We start from the raw sequence: 20491 nt of genomic DNA on the forward strand, positions 1-20491 counted from the left end.
ATATATATATATGTATGTATATATATATATATATATATATATATATATATATATATATATTGAGGTGGTGTCTAACCCAAAATACATCACACTAGACAGGTATATATAGAAGGGGTATCTACCCCTAATACTTGACATCACACTAGACAGGTATATATAGAAGGACACATCCACCTTTGCAAAAAAAAAATAAAAAATGAATTATTCGGAAACAAATTAGCAAATACCTCCTGAATTATTTATGTTGTGGCTGCAGCTTGTGTGCTGATCTGTGGCTCAATAGTTACAGAATACAAGCCCCCATCCTACAGTCATACAACCCTTCATGTGCCCCCTGCTTCTTACTAATGTACATTCAATATGGGATGAATAGAAGGGCACATTATTGCAGGATCAGACTACGCAGGGTCTGTAGTAGATCAGCATAGAAACTGTAGACACAAATGGTAGATTTGTAATGACTTATTAACCCTTTCTAATTCACTGTCTGACATCTGAAGACATAATTTTAAGGCTGTACAGCTCCGATGTTGGAAGACATTTGTCGGGGTTCTCTTACTGTATATTGCCAGCCTCTCTGCTGTCAGAGCCTATCCAACGTGTCACCTCATGCAGTACTGCATATAGCGCCGTTGTATAACAGCAGAAAAAGAGTAAGCCCCCTAGGAAAACCAGATTAGAAATTGGATTGGAAAGGGTTAAAGCACTGAAAATAGGCTAAAATACATTAGATGTTATAAAACTACAGGAACAAGGCTGTTTGGGAGATTACTTAAAGGCTTTTATATTTCACTTTTAGGTCTTTCACCCACTAGCGTTCTTTTTAATGCTGCAATATCGCTGCATTTTTTCACTTAGAGTCTCTAATGTTAAAATCTCATCGCACAAAAATCGCAAAAGCACAAACTTGCAATTTTTGTGCGATGCAATTTTAACATTAGAAAGTCCCATTGAAAAAAACGCAGCAATATCGCAGCGTTAAAAAAAACAAACAAAAAACCACTAGTGGGTAAAAGCCCTTCTATGTGTATTTTGGGCTGACAACCATTTTTGCAATAGGGCTTAATTAAAAACACATTTGCACCATTTGTCTTCTGTAGCTTCAACATATTACTGTATATAGTGACTGTGGTCTAAGGGCTCACTAACACTTGCACCCACAGTTCCAGTCTATTTGCATTGTTCAGCCGTCCTCGGACCTGAGCTATGCTGAATGAGCCCCATTGACTAGAATTGGATCTGTCCAACTTCTGACATTTTCCTTGGATGAGGTAGTGGAGCATGCTGCAGTATTTTGTCCAGGCTTTCATGCCAGAGACTCTGAACAGAACCTCCGACACAGATAGTAACCCATTCGAAGTCTCTTGAGGAGATCTGTCAGTGTGCTGGACTTGTTTTTAAAGCCCTCCTGCATGTTCTTGTCCCTTAACTTAAAACCACAAGAAAGTTTATCTTTGTTGTGGTCATAAATTAACTGATGGTGGGAGCAGGAGAGAAGATAAGGGCTGAAAACCAAGCCAGCAGTCCAGCACACTGACAGCTCTCCTCTTACGTCTTAGGGCCCTTTTACATGGGTTGACTCAGCAATAATCATTCTTGTACTTTTACACAGGATCGAGCATTATTAGTAAATGGAAGTGGAGCAGGAACCTGAACAATTTATCGACCTGTGGAAAGGCCCATTTACATTGGACGAGGGTCGGGCAAACTATGCCTGACAATCATCCCCGTATCCCCACTGCCCAAAAGACGAGCGATAACTGTCATCGCTCATAGTGCAGTTTAAACAGCCGTCGTTCCATAGTGAACGGCGCCTGTGTTATGTGAATGGAGAGAGGCGGGGAAGCGAGAGGAGAGAAATCTCCTGCACTGCCCCGCTCCCCTGCTGGCCGTTTCGTGTGCGAGCCAGCTGTGCTAGATCCTGTGCAGGAGCACGGGGCTACAGGGACGAGTGTCGGGCATCGTTTGCCCGCCACTCATCCAATGCAAATGGGCTTTAAGAAGACCCTTAGACTGCAATGTCTATATATTATACAGTGATAGGTAGAAGCTACAGAAGACAAACCATGCAAGATTTTCAATTAAACCTTATTACAAAAATGATCGTTAGCCCAAAGTGCATGCATTTAAATGAAAATAAATTGCACCCCCCCCCCCCCCCCCCCCAAAGCTGTCGATGATATTTAATGGAACAATTTAAAAAATGGTTAAAAAGGTGTGTGTAGCTCATAGAATTCAGCGGTCGTGAAGGCAGTACAAAGATTTATAAGCCATGTTTAATTTTGAGAACCGATGCCATACAAAAGGTTCCATGTAGTTGCCGCCATCCAAAACAACTACGCCTCCTTTCTACTTTGTTATACAACACGCCTCAATACAGGCAGAAAAGCCGTTCAAAACCTCTGAGCTCCTCTAAAGATTTGGCGTCTGTTCATCATCGATGGTTTCAGAAGCTGCCCTGTCGGGATTTTGCACTCTTGTTTTACAACACATGGCGTATTAATTAAAGGACAAAGTTCAAACATGTTTCGGCAACAATAAATTATTTTGGAAAACTGTTTTATTTATTTCTGGATGGTGAAAGTTTTTTTGTTGATGAAATAAATGTGATAAGTGTCCGTATCGTGATACAAAACTGCCGAAACACAAGAAAGGAGGTGTTACGGGAATACGAGGTGGTGTCGGAGCTTGTAGCTTAGCAACCGTTTCTCCCCACCGGAAGACAATGGAAATGTTAATTCTCCTTTAAGACCCAGATGAAACTTAGTTTACAGGGGTGTGAATAGGAATCACATAACATGAAACTAATGCATTTTACTTAAAATGTACTTTTGATTTTTGACAATAGTGTGGTGATGTATTCATAGCACCTACCTGCCTCATTGAAATCAATAGGGTAAAAAAACAGGGATAGTATATAGAATGACCTCCTTCACATGGGCATTGTGAGAATGCTACAACTCACATCTTTGTGAAGCCCATGCTTTCCTATGGGTTCCTTTACATTTGCAAATTTTTTTTCTTATTTTTTTGTGGTATGCAACATTGCAAGTCAAAAACCTCGGACACATGAGGTTTTTTGGCCCATGTTTCCCTATGGAGCCTTCCTCTGTTGCATCGCAGCTCACGAAAATGCGATTTTTTTTCGTGTGGTGCGATGCAACTTTGACAGTAGGAAATCCTACTGTCAAAGCCATAGCTGCAGAAAAAAAAACAAAAAAACACCACCTAGAAGCACTGTCAGCCGGCCACATCTACTTCCTGGTCCCTGGAACTGGTCTTCATCATTTCTTCTGGCCAGGGATTGAAAAATTCCTGCCTCCTGGAAACGCTGCCTCTGATGCTTAGCCAATCATAGCCAGCACTCAAATTATTTAATAGCTGTGATTGGTGGCGCAACTTTGTAGCACTACAAAATTGTGGTATTGCCGCAAGAAAATGCAGCGATTTTTTTTTTTTTTTTTTTTTTTTTTTTTTCCCTCGCTATTTTTTTTTCTCGCTATGATATCGTGTTGCCCATCTGAAGGAGGCCTATACTTCACTAGGTCCTTTAACCTCTTAAATCCTATAGATACTGTTTGGGAGGGACTAATTATTTTCCCTTACATGCATGTATTTTGGTCTAACAATCATTTTTACAAGAGCATTTATTTGAAAACGAGTTGGTGATATCTTCGGACTGGTCGCCTCCATTTGGACTAAATAAGCAGTCGCTTGGTTTTTTAGGTGCTCTTGCCCGGTTGGATCCCGTGTTTACACGGGATGACAGTTGCCCGTAGTCACTCTTTTTAGCTATCACCCAGGTGATTCTCAGCCCAAATAAAAAGTACCCTTACTTACTGATCCCTTGATGAAAAGAGCCGCTCCAGGACTCACTGTCACACATGACCTGTCAGATTCTCCAGCAGATTGGCAGTTCCCACTGCAAAATTCACATTGGATTTTTGCCTCAACCTGTGGATTTCTGCCAGAGATCCGCACGCAGATTTAGCCTTAGTGTGCATGGGGAATATCTGATGTGGATGCTGCCACTTTTTTTCCCCCATGACACAGATTTGAAATCCAGGTGAGAAAAATTCTACATTGTGAAGATGATGCGTCATTACAATAAGCATTCTATCGATTTGTAAAACAGTGTCCCTGTCTTGGCAGTGCGGTTTTTCCCCAAGGTGTGTTTAACTCAGTAAGGACCAAACACTGTAGATTTACGGTGCTTGTTCCTGGACTTTAAACCCAGCCCATAGTAAGAAAATAAATAAATAAAATAGGGTGGGGGTTCAAAGCCTCTGCAATCAATCAGAGACATGTAGAGTTGTCAGCTGTTAGTCACAGCTAATAACCTGGAGGAGAAGGCAGGAGGGGTTTTAAACCCTTTCTGCCTCCATTCTTTAGTACACAGCGCTTCATGAGCACTATATACTGAAGAGTGAAAGTGGAAATATAACTTCCACTACACGAGCAAGCAGTCACGTGACCGCCGGGATTCATTGCTACAGCAGAGCTGCAGGGTCGTAGCAGGCTGAATAGCTCTGCCAGTGACTATTGTCACTACAGGGGATGGTTTCCCCTGTAACTGGGGCTCCTATGGATGCCCCAGCTACAGTGGAAAAGTGTAAAAAAAAAAAACCACCAAAAACATGTGACTGTCCACCAGAGGTCTTATATGAAGTGATGGGGGGACATAAATCAGTAAAAGCAAAATTACAAAATAAAATAAAAATATATTGCCCCCCAAAAAACTTTTTAAAAAGTCAGTGAAAAAGATATTAAAAATATATCCCTATATGTCACAGGGAAAAAAAAAAAACCCAGCAAAAATAATTTTGGTAGGTGAAGGAAAAAATATAGGACAGTTAAACCAGCACATGGGTAAAATTCCTAAAAAGTGTCTGGTCCTTAAGAGGTTAAAATGCACGTTGCAGGGGAAAAAAACGTTTTCTTGTTTTACATGCCAGTTTCTGCCATAGAAAGCAATGGGACATCAAAATAAGTATCAAATGCAAAAAAAAAAAAAAGGTGCATAAAAACAGTGCGTTTGTACGGTTGCTATAGGCAGATTTTTACACAGATTTTTCTAGCTCTGTTAAATCCACCATGTGAACAGACTGTAAGAGGCAGACTTGTGGTCAATACTGAAGACGTAGAAGGACTCATCTAGTCAAGAGTGAAGATCACGTGGGGCAGCCAGACGTGTCCAGACTGCTCTCATCAATATGCCCTGTATGCCAACTGCAACCCAGGTAAACAAACCACTACCCCAGGGTTCCTTGACTTTTAATGAGTAATTAGTAATACAGCACCCCCTGTGATAAGAGCCCCCAGCACTTAGTTCGGCTGAAGCAGAGGTGGTCTCCCAGCCTAGTGAGTATTCTGTTTGGACTGTTTGAACTCCAGAAGATTACATGGGCTTCCCTTCTCCGCCTTTCTGTGATTTCATTTTGCATTCATTTGAGAACATAGTATGTGAGGCTGAAAAAAAGACATATGCCTATCCAGTTTAGCCTATTAGCCCCCAATGTTGATCCAGAAGAAGACAAAAAAAAAAAAAAAAAACAATGAGAAAGAAGCCAATTTTCCACCTATAAGGAAAAAAATCCTTCCCAACTCCAATCTGGCACTCAGAATAATCCCTGGATCACCGACCCTTCTGTAGTTATTAGTGATTATAACAATATTGTTTCGCTCAAGAAAGGTATCCAAGGCCCCTCTTGAACTCTTTTACCCAATTTGGCATCACCACATCCTCAGGCAGAGAGTTACATGATCTCACTGCTCTTACAATAAAGAACCCCGTTCTATGTCGGTGTAGAAGCTTTCTTTCCTCTAGGATGTCCCCTTGCTGCAGTCCTAGGTATAAATAGATCATGGGAGAAATCTCTGTATTATCCTGATATATCTATACATAGTTATTAGGTCGACCAATCAGAGGCAGCTGATTCAGCAGGCGGGGATTTTAAATCCCCGGCTGCTGAATACTACAGAGAGCAGTTCAGAGAACTGCCGCCGGCCGGGCTGAACTCCGTCTGCCGGGACCGGGTGAGTATATATATTTTTTTTTATTTTTACACATTTCTGGATGAATTGCAGGGTAGGGCTTATATATTTAAGCCCTTCCCGAAAATTCATCCTGCGCCCGCCCGCAGTGCATTGCTTTCAATGGAGCCGGCTGTATTGCCAGTTCCATTGAATTCAATGGGCTAACATCGTTCTTCTCTGCCACAGCTGTGGCAGATGAGAACGATCTTTATGCTGACAGTGCGGGGGCACTCTTGCCACTATTGTGGCTTAATAGTGGGACCTGGGAACTTGAGATGCAGCCCAACATGTAGCCCCTCGCCTGCCCTATCCGTTTCTGTGTCGTTCCCATCACTTTCGTGAATTTCCCAGATTTTCACAAATGAAAACCTTAGCGAGCATCGGCGATATACAAAAATGCTTAAGTCGCCCATTGACTTTAATGGGGTTCGTTACTCGAAACAAACCCTCGAGCATCGCGGGAAGTTCGACTCGAGTAACGAGCACCCGAGCATTTTGGTGCTCGCTCATTTCTAGTGCAGAGTCTTCAGGAGAGAATAGCTAGATTGAAACTCAAAGAAGATGAGAATTTCCTTGGACGGAAAAGTCTTCAAAATGTTGAAAGAAAATAAATTTTCCGTATACCTGCAGAGGAATCAAAACATGTGACCCAAAGAAGTAGGATGATCAGGAGTCAGCCAGCACCCATACTGCTCAGAAACCAGTACCAGGCTCTTACGACGAAGAATAATGAAGAGGTACAGCAAGAAATGACTTTGCCCACAAGGAACGGTGTAGTAAGCACAGAGTTGCTGTCAAGAAGAAAAGCAGGTGGTTGTGGGCGATTGAGAGGAACAGGGGCCGCTGTCTGTAGACCTGACATAACCTTACGAGAGGTGTGCTATGTTCCATTCTCCCAGTGGATCAAGGCCGTGATGCAGCAGGACATCACATGAACAGCTAGAGCCTGTACCATTTCTGCCTGTTGAGAGGACACTGATCATCATTACTCTATATATTCACCTTTAAAAAAAAAAAGCTACAGACCATAATTCTACAGTCAGAAGGCTCAACTGCCATCTGTTTCAATACAATTGTGGACAGAAGCCTCTCATCATCAGTAACTGATGAGATTGTGTTTCCCTCCAAAGAGCTTGTGTGGCAGGGTCCATCACACAGGAATCATGTTGACTGAAAACTGACTTTGAAAATACAAAACCAAGTAAATATCAGGTGGTCAGAATGAGATAACATGTCCTTCCTGAAGGACTTCAGATAAAATAAACAAAGAAAATACTAGCCAATTAATACAGGGGTGAAGGGGAAGGTGTGGTTACATAATGAAAGGGGGGAACAAAAAAAGCAAAAAAAAAATCTCAATCACTGAAGTGGTTTTTTAAAAGCAATGTTACTCAAAAACAAACATTTTCAGGGGTGGGTGTTAGTGATACTCACTATGTTAACACCCTGTAAGCCTCCTGTTTATCTTCAATACTCCCTTTTATCTCCTGGGCTTTAGAATTTTGTTTCCCTATTAAGGCAAGTAACGCTGACATCGATTTCTCTTTTATTTTGTGAATGCATATATTTTGAATGCATTACTGAAGAGGAATGACATCATACAACCGCTATTTACATTTCAGTCAGAGGTCAGTCAAGAAGCTTAAAACAGTATAAAAAACATACAAAAGAAAACAAACAAAAAAAAACAAAAAACTGTTCATCCTATGACGGTGGAAGGTTTAACATAATCTTTGGTTTTGAAATGACTCCATCTGGATATTGTTGCTTGAATCGAGCTACTACGTCTGGATCTAACAAATGGATCCCATCCAGCTGATTTCCTAAAGTGATCCTAAAGAAAGGGACATTAATACAAAGGAGTGAGATGCTGCATTGAAAGTGGTTACGTTTCTAAATGCAATACTTATATTTCTTTAAAAAGCTAGAAACCCCTTTGCTGGGGATTTTGTGTTTTTACAAATTTGTGTATTTTTAGATATAAACTTTTGTTATTGTTTAAAGTCAAACATTTTTAGTTATTTCTTTGCTGTGCTTGTAGTATGTTCCAACATGCTATGAACTGGAGGACTATGGTCCTTCTAAAATCCAACAGTCGAGCAGACAGACATTGTTCTTCAGCTCTGAAATACTAACAGGAGGGAGCAAATGGAAGATGTGAATGAGCAGCTTGTTACAAGCGGAAGGAGGGGCGATGACAACTCATTTTACAAGCTGCAGTTGGGAGGAAGTGCTAATAGTGCTATCACAATCATACAGTAATTCAGAGAAGATTCACAGGGAAAGATCTCCCAGCTGAAAATGCAATGTACATGGCAGCTGAACGTCTTCCCCAGGAATAAAGCAAACATTCATCTCTTACTTCCTCTCGGCTGTAAAATGAACAGTCATCTTCTCCTCCTTCCAGTGCAATGAACTACTCATGTCAGGTCTCCCCCAAGCCCAACCTCCTTAATTCAGAACAATCCATTAGTCACCTGGTGCATTTTAGAAGAACTTTAGTCCTCCAGCTTACAGTATGTTGGAACATACTGCAAGCACAGCAAAGACAGTTAAAAAGTTTGAATTACAAGCAATTAGAAAAAGGTTTTATATCCAAAAATACATTAAATAAAAAATAATAATTTTATGATCGAAAGTGTTCATAGCCTTTAAGACATTTTGTATGACAAATGCATATTAAAATCAAAGAAAAACACCTAATTCAGTGTGTTTTGGCCAGGTTTTCTTACAGGTTTTTTGGCTTTGTTTGCTGTGATTAAATAGCAAACTATTTTATTCTATTCACAAAATTCAGGGAGATAAATACTGGTGTGTAAGGTGAAACAGAGCAGTTCTCCATAGCAACTCATCTTCTAAGTCCATTGAAAAACAAAAAAATTCTGAATGCCTTGTGTTTGTAGAATTTAACATATGGTTTTGACCTCCGTAGTATTTATCCAAATTAGGGTGGGTTCACACGAGCGTGTTTTGGTGCGTGCATACGCACGCACAAAAACACGCTTGTATTTACAACAATGCATTCCCTATGGTGTGTTCACATGTCCGTACTTTGCAGGTGCGTGCCTGCAAAGATAGGACATGCGTGCACCATAGGGAATGCACGCATTGTTTTCAATGGAGCTGCGCTGCTGCCGGCGGCTCCATTGAAAACAATGGTCTGCTGGCTCCCTGCATTCTTTTTCAGGGAAGGGCTTTACATACAAGTCCTTGCCTAAGAAAGAAAGATTTTAGTGTTTAAAAAAAAAAGGCAGGCATCCTCTTCAATGGAGCCGCTGCTGCCGGCGGCTCCATTGAAGACAATGGTCTGCTGATACACCTGAATTGTTTTTCAGGGAAGAGCTTTACATATAGGCTCTTCACTGAAAAAGAAAAATTTTGGTGTTATAAAAAAAAAAATGCAGCCATTCACTTCAATGGAGCCGTTGCTGCCAGCGGCTCCATTGAAGACAATGGTCTGCTGGCAGACCTGTATTGTTTTTCAGGGAAGAGCTTTACATATAAGCCCTTCCCTGAAAATCAAGTAAAAGTGATTTTAAAAACAAACAAAAAAAAAAATAGATACCTCCCTTCAGCTGCTGGGGCTCAGCCGTGCCTTCTCCTGCTGTCCCCTGCACTGTGGTGCTGATCTATCAGCAGGCGGAGATTTAAAATTCCCGCCTGCTGAAAGAGCTGAATGTGATTGCCTGAGGTGCTCAGCCAATCACAGGCAGCTCTCCCCGAATGAATGACAGGTGAGAGCTGCCTGTGATTGGCTGAGCACCTCAGCCAATCACATTCAGCTCTTTCAGCAGGCGGGGATTTTAAATCCCCGGCTGCTGATAGATCAGCACCACAGTGCAGGGGAGAGCAGGAGAAGACACTGCCGTGTCCAGCAGCTGAAGGGAGGTGGGTATCTATTTTTTTGTTTTTTAAAACCGCTTTTACTTGATTTTCAGGGAAGGGCTTATATTCAAAGCCCTTCCCTGAAATCAATTGCTGGCAGCAGAATCCTCTACTGTAGCTGACGTGTGACAGCTGCGGTAGAGAATTAAAGAATTCCTCTGCGGGGGACACAACAGCAGCAGACAGGCAAGTAAATTTTTTTTTTTGCACTATTTTAAATGGCTTTTCAGGGAAGGGCTTATGTGTGACAGCTGTGGTGGAGAATTGAAGAATTCCCTTTGCTGCATCTGCCACAGATGTGGAAGATGTAGCAGCAGGGAATTCTTTTAACTAGCAGGGGTGAAGGAAACATCTGCCGCATGCGGCAGATGTGTTCTTCATGCCCGTGGGATCACAGCAGTGACAGAGGGGTAAGTTTTTTGTTGTTTTTTTTTTTGCACTAAAATGTTTCTTTTTCAGGGAAGGGCTTATATGTAAAGCCCTTCCCTGAAAAAGAATGCACGGGGCCGGCAGAGCATTGTTTTCAATGGAGCCTTCGGCAGCAGCCACGGCTCCATTGACAACAAGCACGCAGCTGTGTTCACGCGTGTTTTTGTTCGTACCTAGGTGCAGACGTATGTACGCACCAAAACACGCTCGTGTGAACCCACCTTTACACATGCTTTTTGTATCCCCATTTTGGTAAAAACACACAAAAATGCAATTGTTCAAAAGCGACTGATTGCTTCTTTCTTTTTACTAAAAGAGGACATGAAGACACAGAGCGGTCACTATAACAGAATTTGCTACCTAGCATACTAAAATCTAGGAAAGCATGGAGGGTGAAGAACATTAGGTAGTTTATTTTGTAATATGTGCAAAGACAACCGTAAGACTAAAGTAGCTCCTAACTGATTAACAAATATGGAAAAAGAAAAAAAACTAACCAATTTGGCTGCACATTATGTGGACGTCCAAACAGCTCAATCTTACGAGTGCCAGGGGAAAGACGTTCAATCATCCCATAAATCTCATCAGGTTTGTGACTGGTAGAACGGACCTAGATGAATGACCACACAGTTACAGTTAAAAGCTTAAATCAAGTATTAAACCAAATTCCATCTTCACATCATTCAGAAGTAGTGAGCAGACATTGCTCTGACACCTTCAGCTTCAAAAGCAACAATGGGGCTGCTTAGTGTGTGCTGTGGAACCACAACAAGTTTAAGGGGGCCTGTCACATCTTCATATCAGTGGGGCAGGCTGCATAGTTTTGCACTTGTGGCCCCCCTTCCCACCTTGTTCTCCTACATGAGCTGTACTAGGATTTGGCTCCCAGCCGTGTGAATGTGTCGATTGGGCGGACTCCCCAATGAAGTCTATTGTCATCCATTTACAGTGAGCAATGAAGTTCACCCATTTGACTCAGTCCCAGCACTGGGAGCCAAATCTAAGCACCAGTAAGGAGGGGGAACAGGGGCGAGAATAGACAAAAGACAGACATTATTGGGGTCAATGAGGCCGCAGTTGCAAAGCTATACAGCTGCCCCACTGACATGAGGACATTACTGGTCCTCTTTAAAATCAGACTGTCCAGTCTTAAAAAACTTGTTATTGTCTCGAACAGAGATTTACTGAAACTTAAAGATACTTCAAGGAATTAATGTTACTTAAAAGCTAGAATGTCATTAACATCTCACCTCAGCCACAATCACATCACAGTCGAGACCCCGGTTAAATCCTTGAGGGTTTCCCTTCACACCAACCTACAAGATAAACAGTGCGCATATATTAGACAGGATGTCACAAGAGTTAAGCCCCATTTACAGGAGACAAACTGTCCGGCAAACCATGCCCAACAGCGCACCCCAGTGATGCTCGCTCCTGTGCCGTTACACACGGGCAAGTATCGCTAGATCACTCAGAGCGAGGTCAGCAGGGAGGCTGAGGGAACATTCTCTCCCTGCTCTCTCCTGCCCGCCTTCATTCACTGTAAGCGGAAAGTTGTTCAGAACTGAATGACTGCTGTTTACACTGAGAGGCTAGTTGTTCAGTCTCTGCGAGCATTGACACTGGACTAATGTTCAAACTCCCGGCGGTAGCGCAGAATTTTAAACAACTCTGAATGATAATAGTCCCGTGTAAATGGGCCTTTAAAAGATAAAAAAGACACTTAAAACTCATTACCAGACAATGCTCTTTGCCATGATTGAGCCAATGGCCAGTGCGTCCAGTTCGAATAATTCGCTGCAACTGGTTGGTTTTCACCCAAATTATTTCATCCACGCGATCATATCTGCATACATGTAATTCACCAAGAAATTAAAAAATGCAAAAAGGTGAGCAACATTATTTAAAACACATAAGCACATAAGCATAAAAAAAAAAAAGGGAGAAAGAAATAGACGCTACTCACCCCCACAAATTCAAGCATTCCCGGCCTAGTTCCATAGCCCTGTAATTGGACATGAGATTTTAACAAAACTAGAAATAACTACAGCACACAAGAAAGGGAGGCCATTTTTCAGATCTGCTTTGAAGAGAAGCATAACCCACAACACACACACCATCCTATCAGAGTGCAGCAACCCAGAGGGTGCATATCGGCAATATCAACGATGACTGCAAATCAACAACAGATTTTCTAGATTTGGATTCAAGCACTAAAGTAGAACTACAAATTACACAATAAGAAATAGAGTTTAAATTGTATGTGGATTCGACTACTGTAAAGTGGTACTAAGTCAGCCACTTACCTGCCAGTGACCCAGAGGAAGAGGAAGCCATCATCCTGCAGTACGGGGATCTGGAGTTTTCTCATCTCATCGTCAGTCAAAGTTCCATATGGTAACTCCATGTGAATATCCCACGGCGGGTCAGCCATTACCACCGAGAACTTTCCCAAGATGCTCATGTTCAAGTACCGAATATCACAACGTATCCACTGATTCATGAGAGGGGAAACAGTTACTCTGTAAGTGTGTACAACGGTTATATCACAGTAAGTATGTCAGAACAGGGCTCTGCTGTAGGGGGCGCATCAGCGGGAACTTCATAACAGAAGGGGAATTCTTTACATGGTTTGGAAATCTGACACTATCCATCAACCTATCCAAACAACCCGTCTGAAGATGTACATCTAGTGAATTGTGACTTCTACCTTCCAGATACAAAACGGGCAGATTTATTTTCAGCATTCTCTGTAAGGTCTCTTTGTGACAAGTGAGTATAGACAACCGGTGGCAGGACTCAAGAAGCCCTTATTTTGAACTTGGATTTGTAGGATGACCCCTTATAACATGGAACAAGTACTGTGTTTCCCCCCGAAAATGAGAAAAGGGTCTTGTATTAGATTTTGCCCCAAAAGAGGCGCCAAGTCTTATTTTAGGGGAATGTCTTATTTTACTTACCCAGCTGGCTCTGACCAGGTCCTCCTCGCTACTTTCCAGAGCCCCGGCCAACTACACAGGATCACTTCCTGGTTACGGAGTTCATAAATCCTGCCTCCACGAAGCAATGGTTGTAATTGGTTAAGGCACGGTGCTCAAAGAATCAATTGCAGCAGCATTCGAATAACCAATCACAGCCATCGCTTTGTGGAGGTGGGATTTAGGAATTGACTAAGCAGCAGCCCAGCCAATTCATAAATGCCGCCTCCTCAAAGAGACCGAGCTTGCTGGGTTATGTATTCCTATTTTTATTTCTTTTTTTAATGTAATCTGACTAGAGCTTATTATAGGGGGTAGGGTTTATATTTCAAGCCTTCCTGAAAATCCTGGAGGGGAGAAAAAAAAAACAAAAAACAAAAACCAGGCTAGGGCTTATTTTCAGGGAAACACTAACTTCACGAGTAGTTTGGAGGATAGACAAATCAAGTTCAATTAAGGAAGAGTCCATAAATCCAGGGCAGCAGCAATGCGGAGCAGAGGACACACTTCTGTAAGACTGTCTGGGGAAGAGTGGGGGGGAAATCCCCCCCTATCCTCCACACTATGGATGAAGTTACTTGTACGTTATAAGATGTCATGATATGAAGCTGAAGACTTGTATAAGATGGTGATGCATATAGTGCTGGTGTTTCACCAAGGGCTTTTTTACACAGGCGTAAGCAAGCTGCGCCTGAGAATCTCATGCGCAACACACATTGAACTACATGTGGATACAGGTCTGTGTGCTCTCCGAGCCCACAAGCAGTGGAGATTGCATGTGCTAATCTTATTTGTGATACGGACAAAAATAGGGCATGCTGCAATATTTGGCATGGAATGTGGATCCATGTAGAAGAAAATGTAAAAAATTGCATGTCTAAGAAGCCCTATTAAAGTCTATGTGTCCATGTACTGTCCGTGTGCAGCCCTTTGCAAACACCAAACACAGACTGCACTTGGACAAAATACATGGATGCATGATAAGCCCCATAAGTGCATAAGGCGTACGAGAGCACATTATAAGCAGCTGCTTCCAGTGGCTTTGGGTTAGTGTTCACATTTCAAAGTTGTAGTAAGGGGCAGATTTATAGCCATAAGTAAAATCTACCCACTTGTAAATGTTACGTTGAAGAACGGATATTATCTTTGTAGAGATGCTCATTAATATTCATGGGATTCCAATTATAAAACGCTTCAGTTCCTATGTGTTCATTCAGGATCATCACTGAAAGGTCTTGTCAGCTTAAGGCAACCTTTTAGGTAGAAAGATCCCCAGAAAATAAGGTGATGCAGGGAGTTTATAGGCCAATCAGTAGAGGTCAGAGCTGCACATCTGCAAGAGATACCCATGCAACGGCCACCACTGGGACAATACAGCATCACACCGTGCCTACTGAACTCAACTGACTGGCCATGTAAGGCGAGGATCTGACTGTTCTTGTAGAGGGAGGCGTGATACTTACTACAGGTGAGGAGCCGACTGTTCGGCACTTTCATCAGTGTTATAAAGTGGGTGTTGAAGGATGTTTGTAAAGAGTTTTCTAAAGTCGAATCAACAATTGTTCAATAAAATTATATAAAGTTTTATATTCAGTTTGGAAACAGTTATACTAGGAACTGTGTAGAAAACACATTGAGCCACACTAATAATTCAGAAGTTCTTAGATGCAGAGGAGTTTAAACTTATATAACAGCCAATGTGATAACTAGCAATAATGCCATTTACTTTATTTCCTTAAAATTACGTTTTTGTTCTGAAAAATCACTCCAAAAGTGCTGCCCACTAGGAATATCGCTTCTTTATAACTTGTTGTCAATTATCTGCTGTCAAGTACATTACTAGAGATGGCACAACAGAAAGTGAAGAAGAGGGGTGGGGGGTGGAGTGTGCAATTGTGCTTCTTGAGGTCTATGCGAGCGGAGGGGAGGAAGAGACGCTCGCACACAGATATTGCCTGCTAGAGCCAAGGGCAAGTTATTTGCCATTTATTCACATCTCTACTGCTCAGTCCTGCTGTACGCTGGCGTACATGTGTTACAGACAAAACAGAATCTGCAGTTCTCTCTGAACAGTATATAGAACACAGCAGCCAGGCTTCTACCACCGGTTCTGAGAATCACAGATACAGGCTGCAGAGGGGGAAGATGTAGGAGAATATAGAATACCGGTTATATAAAAATTGCCAGAAATATTTTTTCTTATGTAGACATACATGACAACTTATTCTGAAAGATCATCTGAAAAGTTGGGTACACTTTAATTCAATGAATTTTGAGTAAACTCTAAATAGAGAAGAAGAACAATTACAAGCTGGATCATGGATAATTTAGCATAACAGAATATTTTGGTAGGTTCCCCATGTCCTAGAACATGTGAATGTCATACTGATCTTACCTGTGCAGGGAACAGACGTCCTACACTTGGGTCTCCCCCACCTTTAGCCAGAGGCATATCTTGGTTTGGAGTAGACTCAGATCCGGCTATGGTTCCTGCAGGCTCTACATATGCATCGATCTCATAGTGCACATATTTACAAGTGTCCATGTGAAAACAGGTATTGAGAAAGGAGCAGTCCCCAAGAGATTCATCTGTGTGCATGTTTATGATCCGCCTGTTTTAAAAAGCAAATTCTGTTCTGTAAGTGCTGTAGGAGTACATGTGAACAGGAGAGCTCATTTGTATCAGCTGTCTCACAGACACCAGTTTTGTGCAGCCATGAAAAATATTGTACTTGAAAGAAGCTGTTCTGTAAGATAACACAACCAAAATAATTTAAGCCCCCCCCCCATCCCCCCACCCTTTATCTTCAGTACCAAGAATTAGGCAGTTGATGACAATCAATCACTTCACCCCTACATGTTTGGTTAATCATCAATATACCTTTCCAGAATATACAAAGTCATCCACAATCATGTCATCCTATGTACGTTTTGTTGAAAATGACTAACAAGAAGAATGGAGGCGTACAGCAACCCCCCCCCCCGGGTGAAATAGTAACGTAACTAATAGTTGTGTTCCTCTTTTTAACATTTTATTTTACTGCATTATTAGGCAATAACTCAAAAAACAAATATATGACTGTATAAAGGGCCACTCCGGCAAAAACACGTTTCCATTCCTGATCCTCCTCACTAGATAGGCCTCCAGAGTGTGGCTGGCACTTCTGCGTATTCCAGTCACTTCCATGCAATGAAGCCTTCTGTCTGATGCTTATCAGACACCATCTTCATAGTGACATTTTTTGCCTTCACTTTCACATCTATTCCAATGTGCATCAGCCCAGCATCACCTACAGGTTGTAGCATTTCTGCCTGCTGAAAGATGAGCTGTGATCTCCTCTATTATAACTGTGGGACAGGAGCTGTGTGATCATATCAGTAACTGCGATAGGACTGTCTGTGTCCCCCATCTAGGCAGTTACTGTGGTAGGTTCATGTAAGAGCATCGCACACAGTGAGAAACTGAACACACAACTCCAAGTGAACCAGAGCTGGTCAGAACTGAACTCACATGGCCATGTAAGATAATATACGCCAGGAGTTTCAGACAGCAAGGAATAACTAACCAAGGTAATCATGCTCCTTTATATAGGCCGGCTGCACACGCTCCGCCGCGTGAATACCACGGCGGAGCCCGTCACGGCGCCCCCCAGAGACCCCAAACTTACCTGCGGATCCGGCGTCCTCACTCCCGCATGACGCTTCGGCGTGACGCGGCGGCCGGCGGACAGGCGATTTCACGCTATCTTCCGCTGTGCTACAGCGGAAGATAGCGTGAACGGACGGCTTCCATTGACTGCAATGGAAGACGTCCGCGCGTACACCCGCGGCCAATAGAGCATGCCGTGGGTGAGGACGGGAGATTTCACGGTGCGGAATTCCGCACCGTGAGCCCTGAGCTATAAGGTTCAATAGAACCTAATAGCTGCGGGCAACGCAGCGGATTTCCGCCGCGAATTACGGGGCGGAAATCCGTCCGTGGGAAGGAGGCCTTAGTCTGGGAGGATAGCTACATTAAAAAAATAAAATAAATAAAACTCACTGGAGTGCCCCTTGGACATAAGAAGCAGTGAACTGGCTATTGTGTATACCAAAGTAAAAAAAAAACTAAACAAAACAACACGTGCAGAACGTTACCAGTGCACTACTAGTTCCAGAGGACAACATAGCACCAGTGTCACGTTACCAAAAATCCATTACCTGAAGTGTAACTTCTTACAAGGACAGTCTGCCCCAGATGCTCGCATGCACTCCTCTTTAGTCCCATAGTCACAGAACTCCTGGACCTGAGCCCTGCCGCGAGAGCGGAACTTCTCCACAATAGACTGTTCCTTTGCTGTGCTGGTGTTCAGAAGTTCAAGGATCTCCTGGCTGACCTAACATAACAGAATACAAGTAGTAGCAAAATAAGAATAAATTAGTTAAGCATGTCTCCAAGTTGTAATGTTCATTCTTTAGTGCAACTATTTAATTATTGCTCTATTTCTTCCAGCGTTCCCAACTGGTGTCTTGGAGTAAAAACTGTGGTTCCCCAGGTGTGGACAGCTAGGAATACTAGAATGCACGAGTATGATCAGGGATGTCATAGCCTTACCGAAACACGGCACCAAGGTTATGGCGTGTTCTATTCGGAATGGTCACAGACGCAGTAACTTTCACCAAGATCATAAGCCTCATACAAGTGAGACCATTGGACCATTGGCGGCCAGGCCATAAAAGTAGAATAGTGTGCGTTATTACGTAGGGGAGATGTAGGCACACTAGTTGGCAAATGGCTGTAAAAAAAACATTGCCAGAGAAAACCTAGAAGATCTAAAATATTTGACTGACCGCCGTTTCCAGAAAGAAAAAAACCAAAAAAAAAACCACCACAACCATCAAGTGTTTAGGACAATTTAGAAACAAAACAGCGTGCTCACCTTCTTGCTTTGCTGCTCTTTGGTGGACTGCTGACTCAACAAGCTCTCTATCTCCAGGTCCATGTGGGATGCATGTTTTCTTGCCTTCTTCTGCGGCTCTGACACTTTCTTCTCCTTTGAAGAACCGGCAGCAGAAGAGGATGGCGAGGAGGCCGAGGAATCACTTTCCTGAATTCTTCTCTTCTTGGTTCCTGGCGCAGTAGTGGGGGCTTTCCTCTCCGTAACGGCTCCCATCATAGCAGAGAGCTTAGAGTGGTCGGCAAACGTTACCACGGTGGGTCGGTCGTCATCTTCATGCTCTCCGCCTTTCACCTCAATCAGCTCCTGAGCTGCAAACTTCTGTAAAAGGCTTTCGACGGCCTGCCTCGAGACAGAGAAGTCTGGCTACAATGACAAACGGGGGAACGTCTGATTAACACATCTTATATAAGCTGTAACTTGTTACCTGGAGGCAGCTTGCACACCAGGCACGGCTCTGCAGGCACGCAGCATTGTGGGCGCACTCCTAACTTATTCCTGGAACTTTTTTTTTTACCATCTATGTCCCCCATTACACCATAAGACCTCCGGGGGATGTTCACATGTTTTTTATCTCACACTTTTCCACTGTAGCTGGGGCATCCATAGGAGCCCCAGTTACAGGGAAAACATCCCCTGTAGTGATAATAGTCACTGGCAGAGCTGGTCAGGGTCTGCTAGGAACCTGCAGCTCTGCTGTAACAGGGGTCTCAGCAGTCATGTGATCGCCGGCTCGCGTAGTGGAAGAAACACTTCCACTTAAAGGGGTTGTCCCGTGATAGCAAGTGGGTCTATACACTTCTGTATGGCCATATTAATGCACATCGTGCATTAAATATTGGCCATACAGAAGTTATATACTTACCCCCCCGGTGTTGGCGTCCTCGCCTTCATGGCGCCGACTAAAGCTGCCTTCTCCCTGGATTAGACGTGCTTGCGCTGTCTGCCTCCTTCAGGTCTTCTCCGGCGTGCTCGCGCTGCAGAGGTCTTCTGCCAGGGAGAAGGCAGCTTTAGTCGGCGCCATGGAGACGGGGACGCCAGCACCGGAGGGGGTAAGTGTATAACTTCTGTATGGCCAATATTTAATGCACGATGTATATTACAAAGTGCATTAATATGGCCATACAGAAGTGTATAACCCCACTTGCTTTCACGGGACAACCCCTTTAATACATAACGCACCTGGTAAAGGAGAAGGTAGAAGTGATTAAAAACAGCTTCTCCCTTCTCCTTTGGGTTCTCAGCTGTGACTAACAGCTGAGGACCCGACCTCCTCCTGCTGCTTGCAGAAGCTTTAATCCCGGCCGTATTTCTGCTATCAGGTGGGAGTAAAGCCCAGGACCAAGTGCCATATATTTACCAGCTTGCTCCTCAAGCGGTTCAAGGAAACTTGTCACATTGAAGATGCAGTCCGACCTACAGGCGGCATGTTATAGAGGGAGGGGCCAATGCCAATGCGCGTTGTAGCGCAGCGGGCGGATCGGCGGTCCTGCACGCTGCTCACCGTGGTGATGGCCTGCTGGATGGCCTCCGAGTCGGCAGGTAGCGCCAGCGACAGGTCAGATAGGTGCTGCAGCAGCTTCCTCTCCAGCTCGGGGTGCGGCGTCACCTCCGGCGGGGCCCCTTTGGGTGGCTGTGGGGCCCCTGAGGGGACCGGGCTGTCGCTGCGGAAGGAGGGCGCCTCCGGGTTCTGGAGATCTGTGGAAGAACAGGGAAGACATGAGCGCCAGGCTACGGCAGGGGGGCGGCGGGGACACGGGGCTCTCCTCACCCAGCACCAGCTGAGAGCTCACGTCCTTCTTCCGCCGCTGCAGCCGCTCCCGCAGGTAGTCCAGCTGTTTCTTGTGGGCCTGGATGGAGCTCCATGTGTCCGACATGTTGCGGCCCCCGGGGGTAGGAGAACCGCTAGCGCCGGGCGCTACACAGGGCGCACCGGAAGTGACCGACACAAACACTTCCTGCCGTCTCCTAGCTGCAGCCACAGCCACAGCCACGAGCGAGGCTCCGGATTGGTCAATACAAGCGCGCACGTGACTGCTTACGGGTCCGTGAGAGGTGACCGCTGATTGGTCGGGGAAGCCACAGGCGTAGGACGCTGTTAGTGTGAAGGCATAGGTGCTGCTCTGTGGTGGAGCCTGCGGGTAGCAGTGCAGGGTGTAGTAGCGCTGGGTGTAGCAATGTAGAGGGCAGCAGTGCAGGGCACAGTAGTGCTGGGTGTAGCAATGC

The 20491-nt window shown here is 43.9% G+C and overlaps 1 protein-coding gene across 1 annotated transcript; it reads right to left on the reverse strand.

The window, feature by feature from the left end:
- Nucleotides 1–7565: 7565 nt before the first annotated feature.
- METTL3 (methyltransferase 3, N6-adenosine-methyltransferase complex catalytic subunit) lies at nucleotides 7566–20218 on the reverse strand. Its single transcript, XM_066603935.1, has 11 exons — nucleotides 20037–20218; nucleotides 19770–19963; nucleotides 18248–18631; nucleotides 17529–17704; nucleotides 15724–15940; nucleotides 12657–12844; nucleotides 12317–12355; nucleotides 12088–12196; nucleotides 11601–11666; nucleotides 10848–10960; nucleotides 7566–7870 (listed from the first exon to the last, which is right to left on the reverse strand). The coding sequence occupies exons 1-11, from the start codon at nucleotides 20140–20142 to the stop codon at nucleotides 7741–7743; spliced, it is 1722 nt and encodes a 573-aa protein (XP_066460032.1). The 5' UTR covers nucleotides 20143–20218; the 3' UTR covers nucleotides 7566–7740.
- Nucleotides 20219–20491: the final 273 nt, after the last annotated feature.

This window comes from Eleutherodactylus coqui, chromosome 5 (assembly GCF_035609145.1).
Source record: "Eleutherodactylus coqui strain aEleCoq1 chromosome 5, aEleCoq1.hap1, whole genome shotgun sequence".
NCBI lineage: Eukaryota > Metazoa > Chordata > Amphibia > Anura > Eleutherodactylidae > Eleutherodactylus > Eleutherodactylus coqui.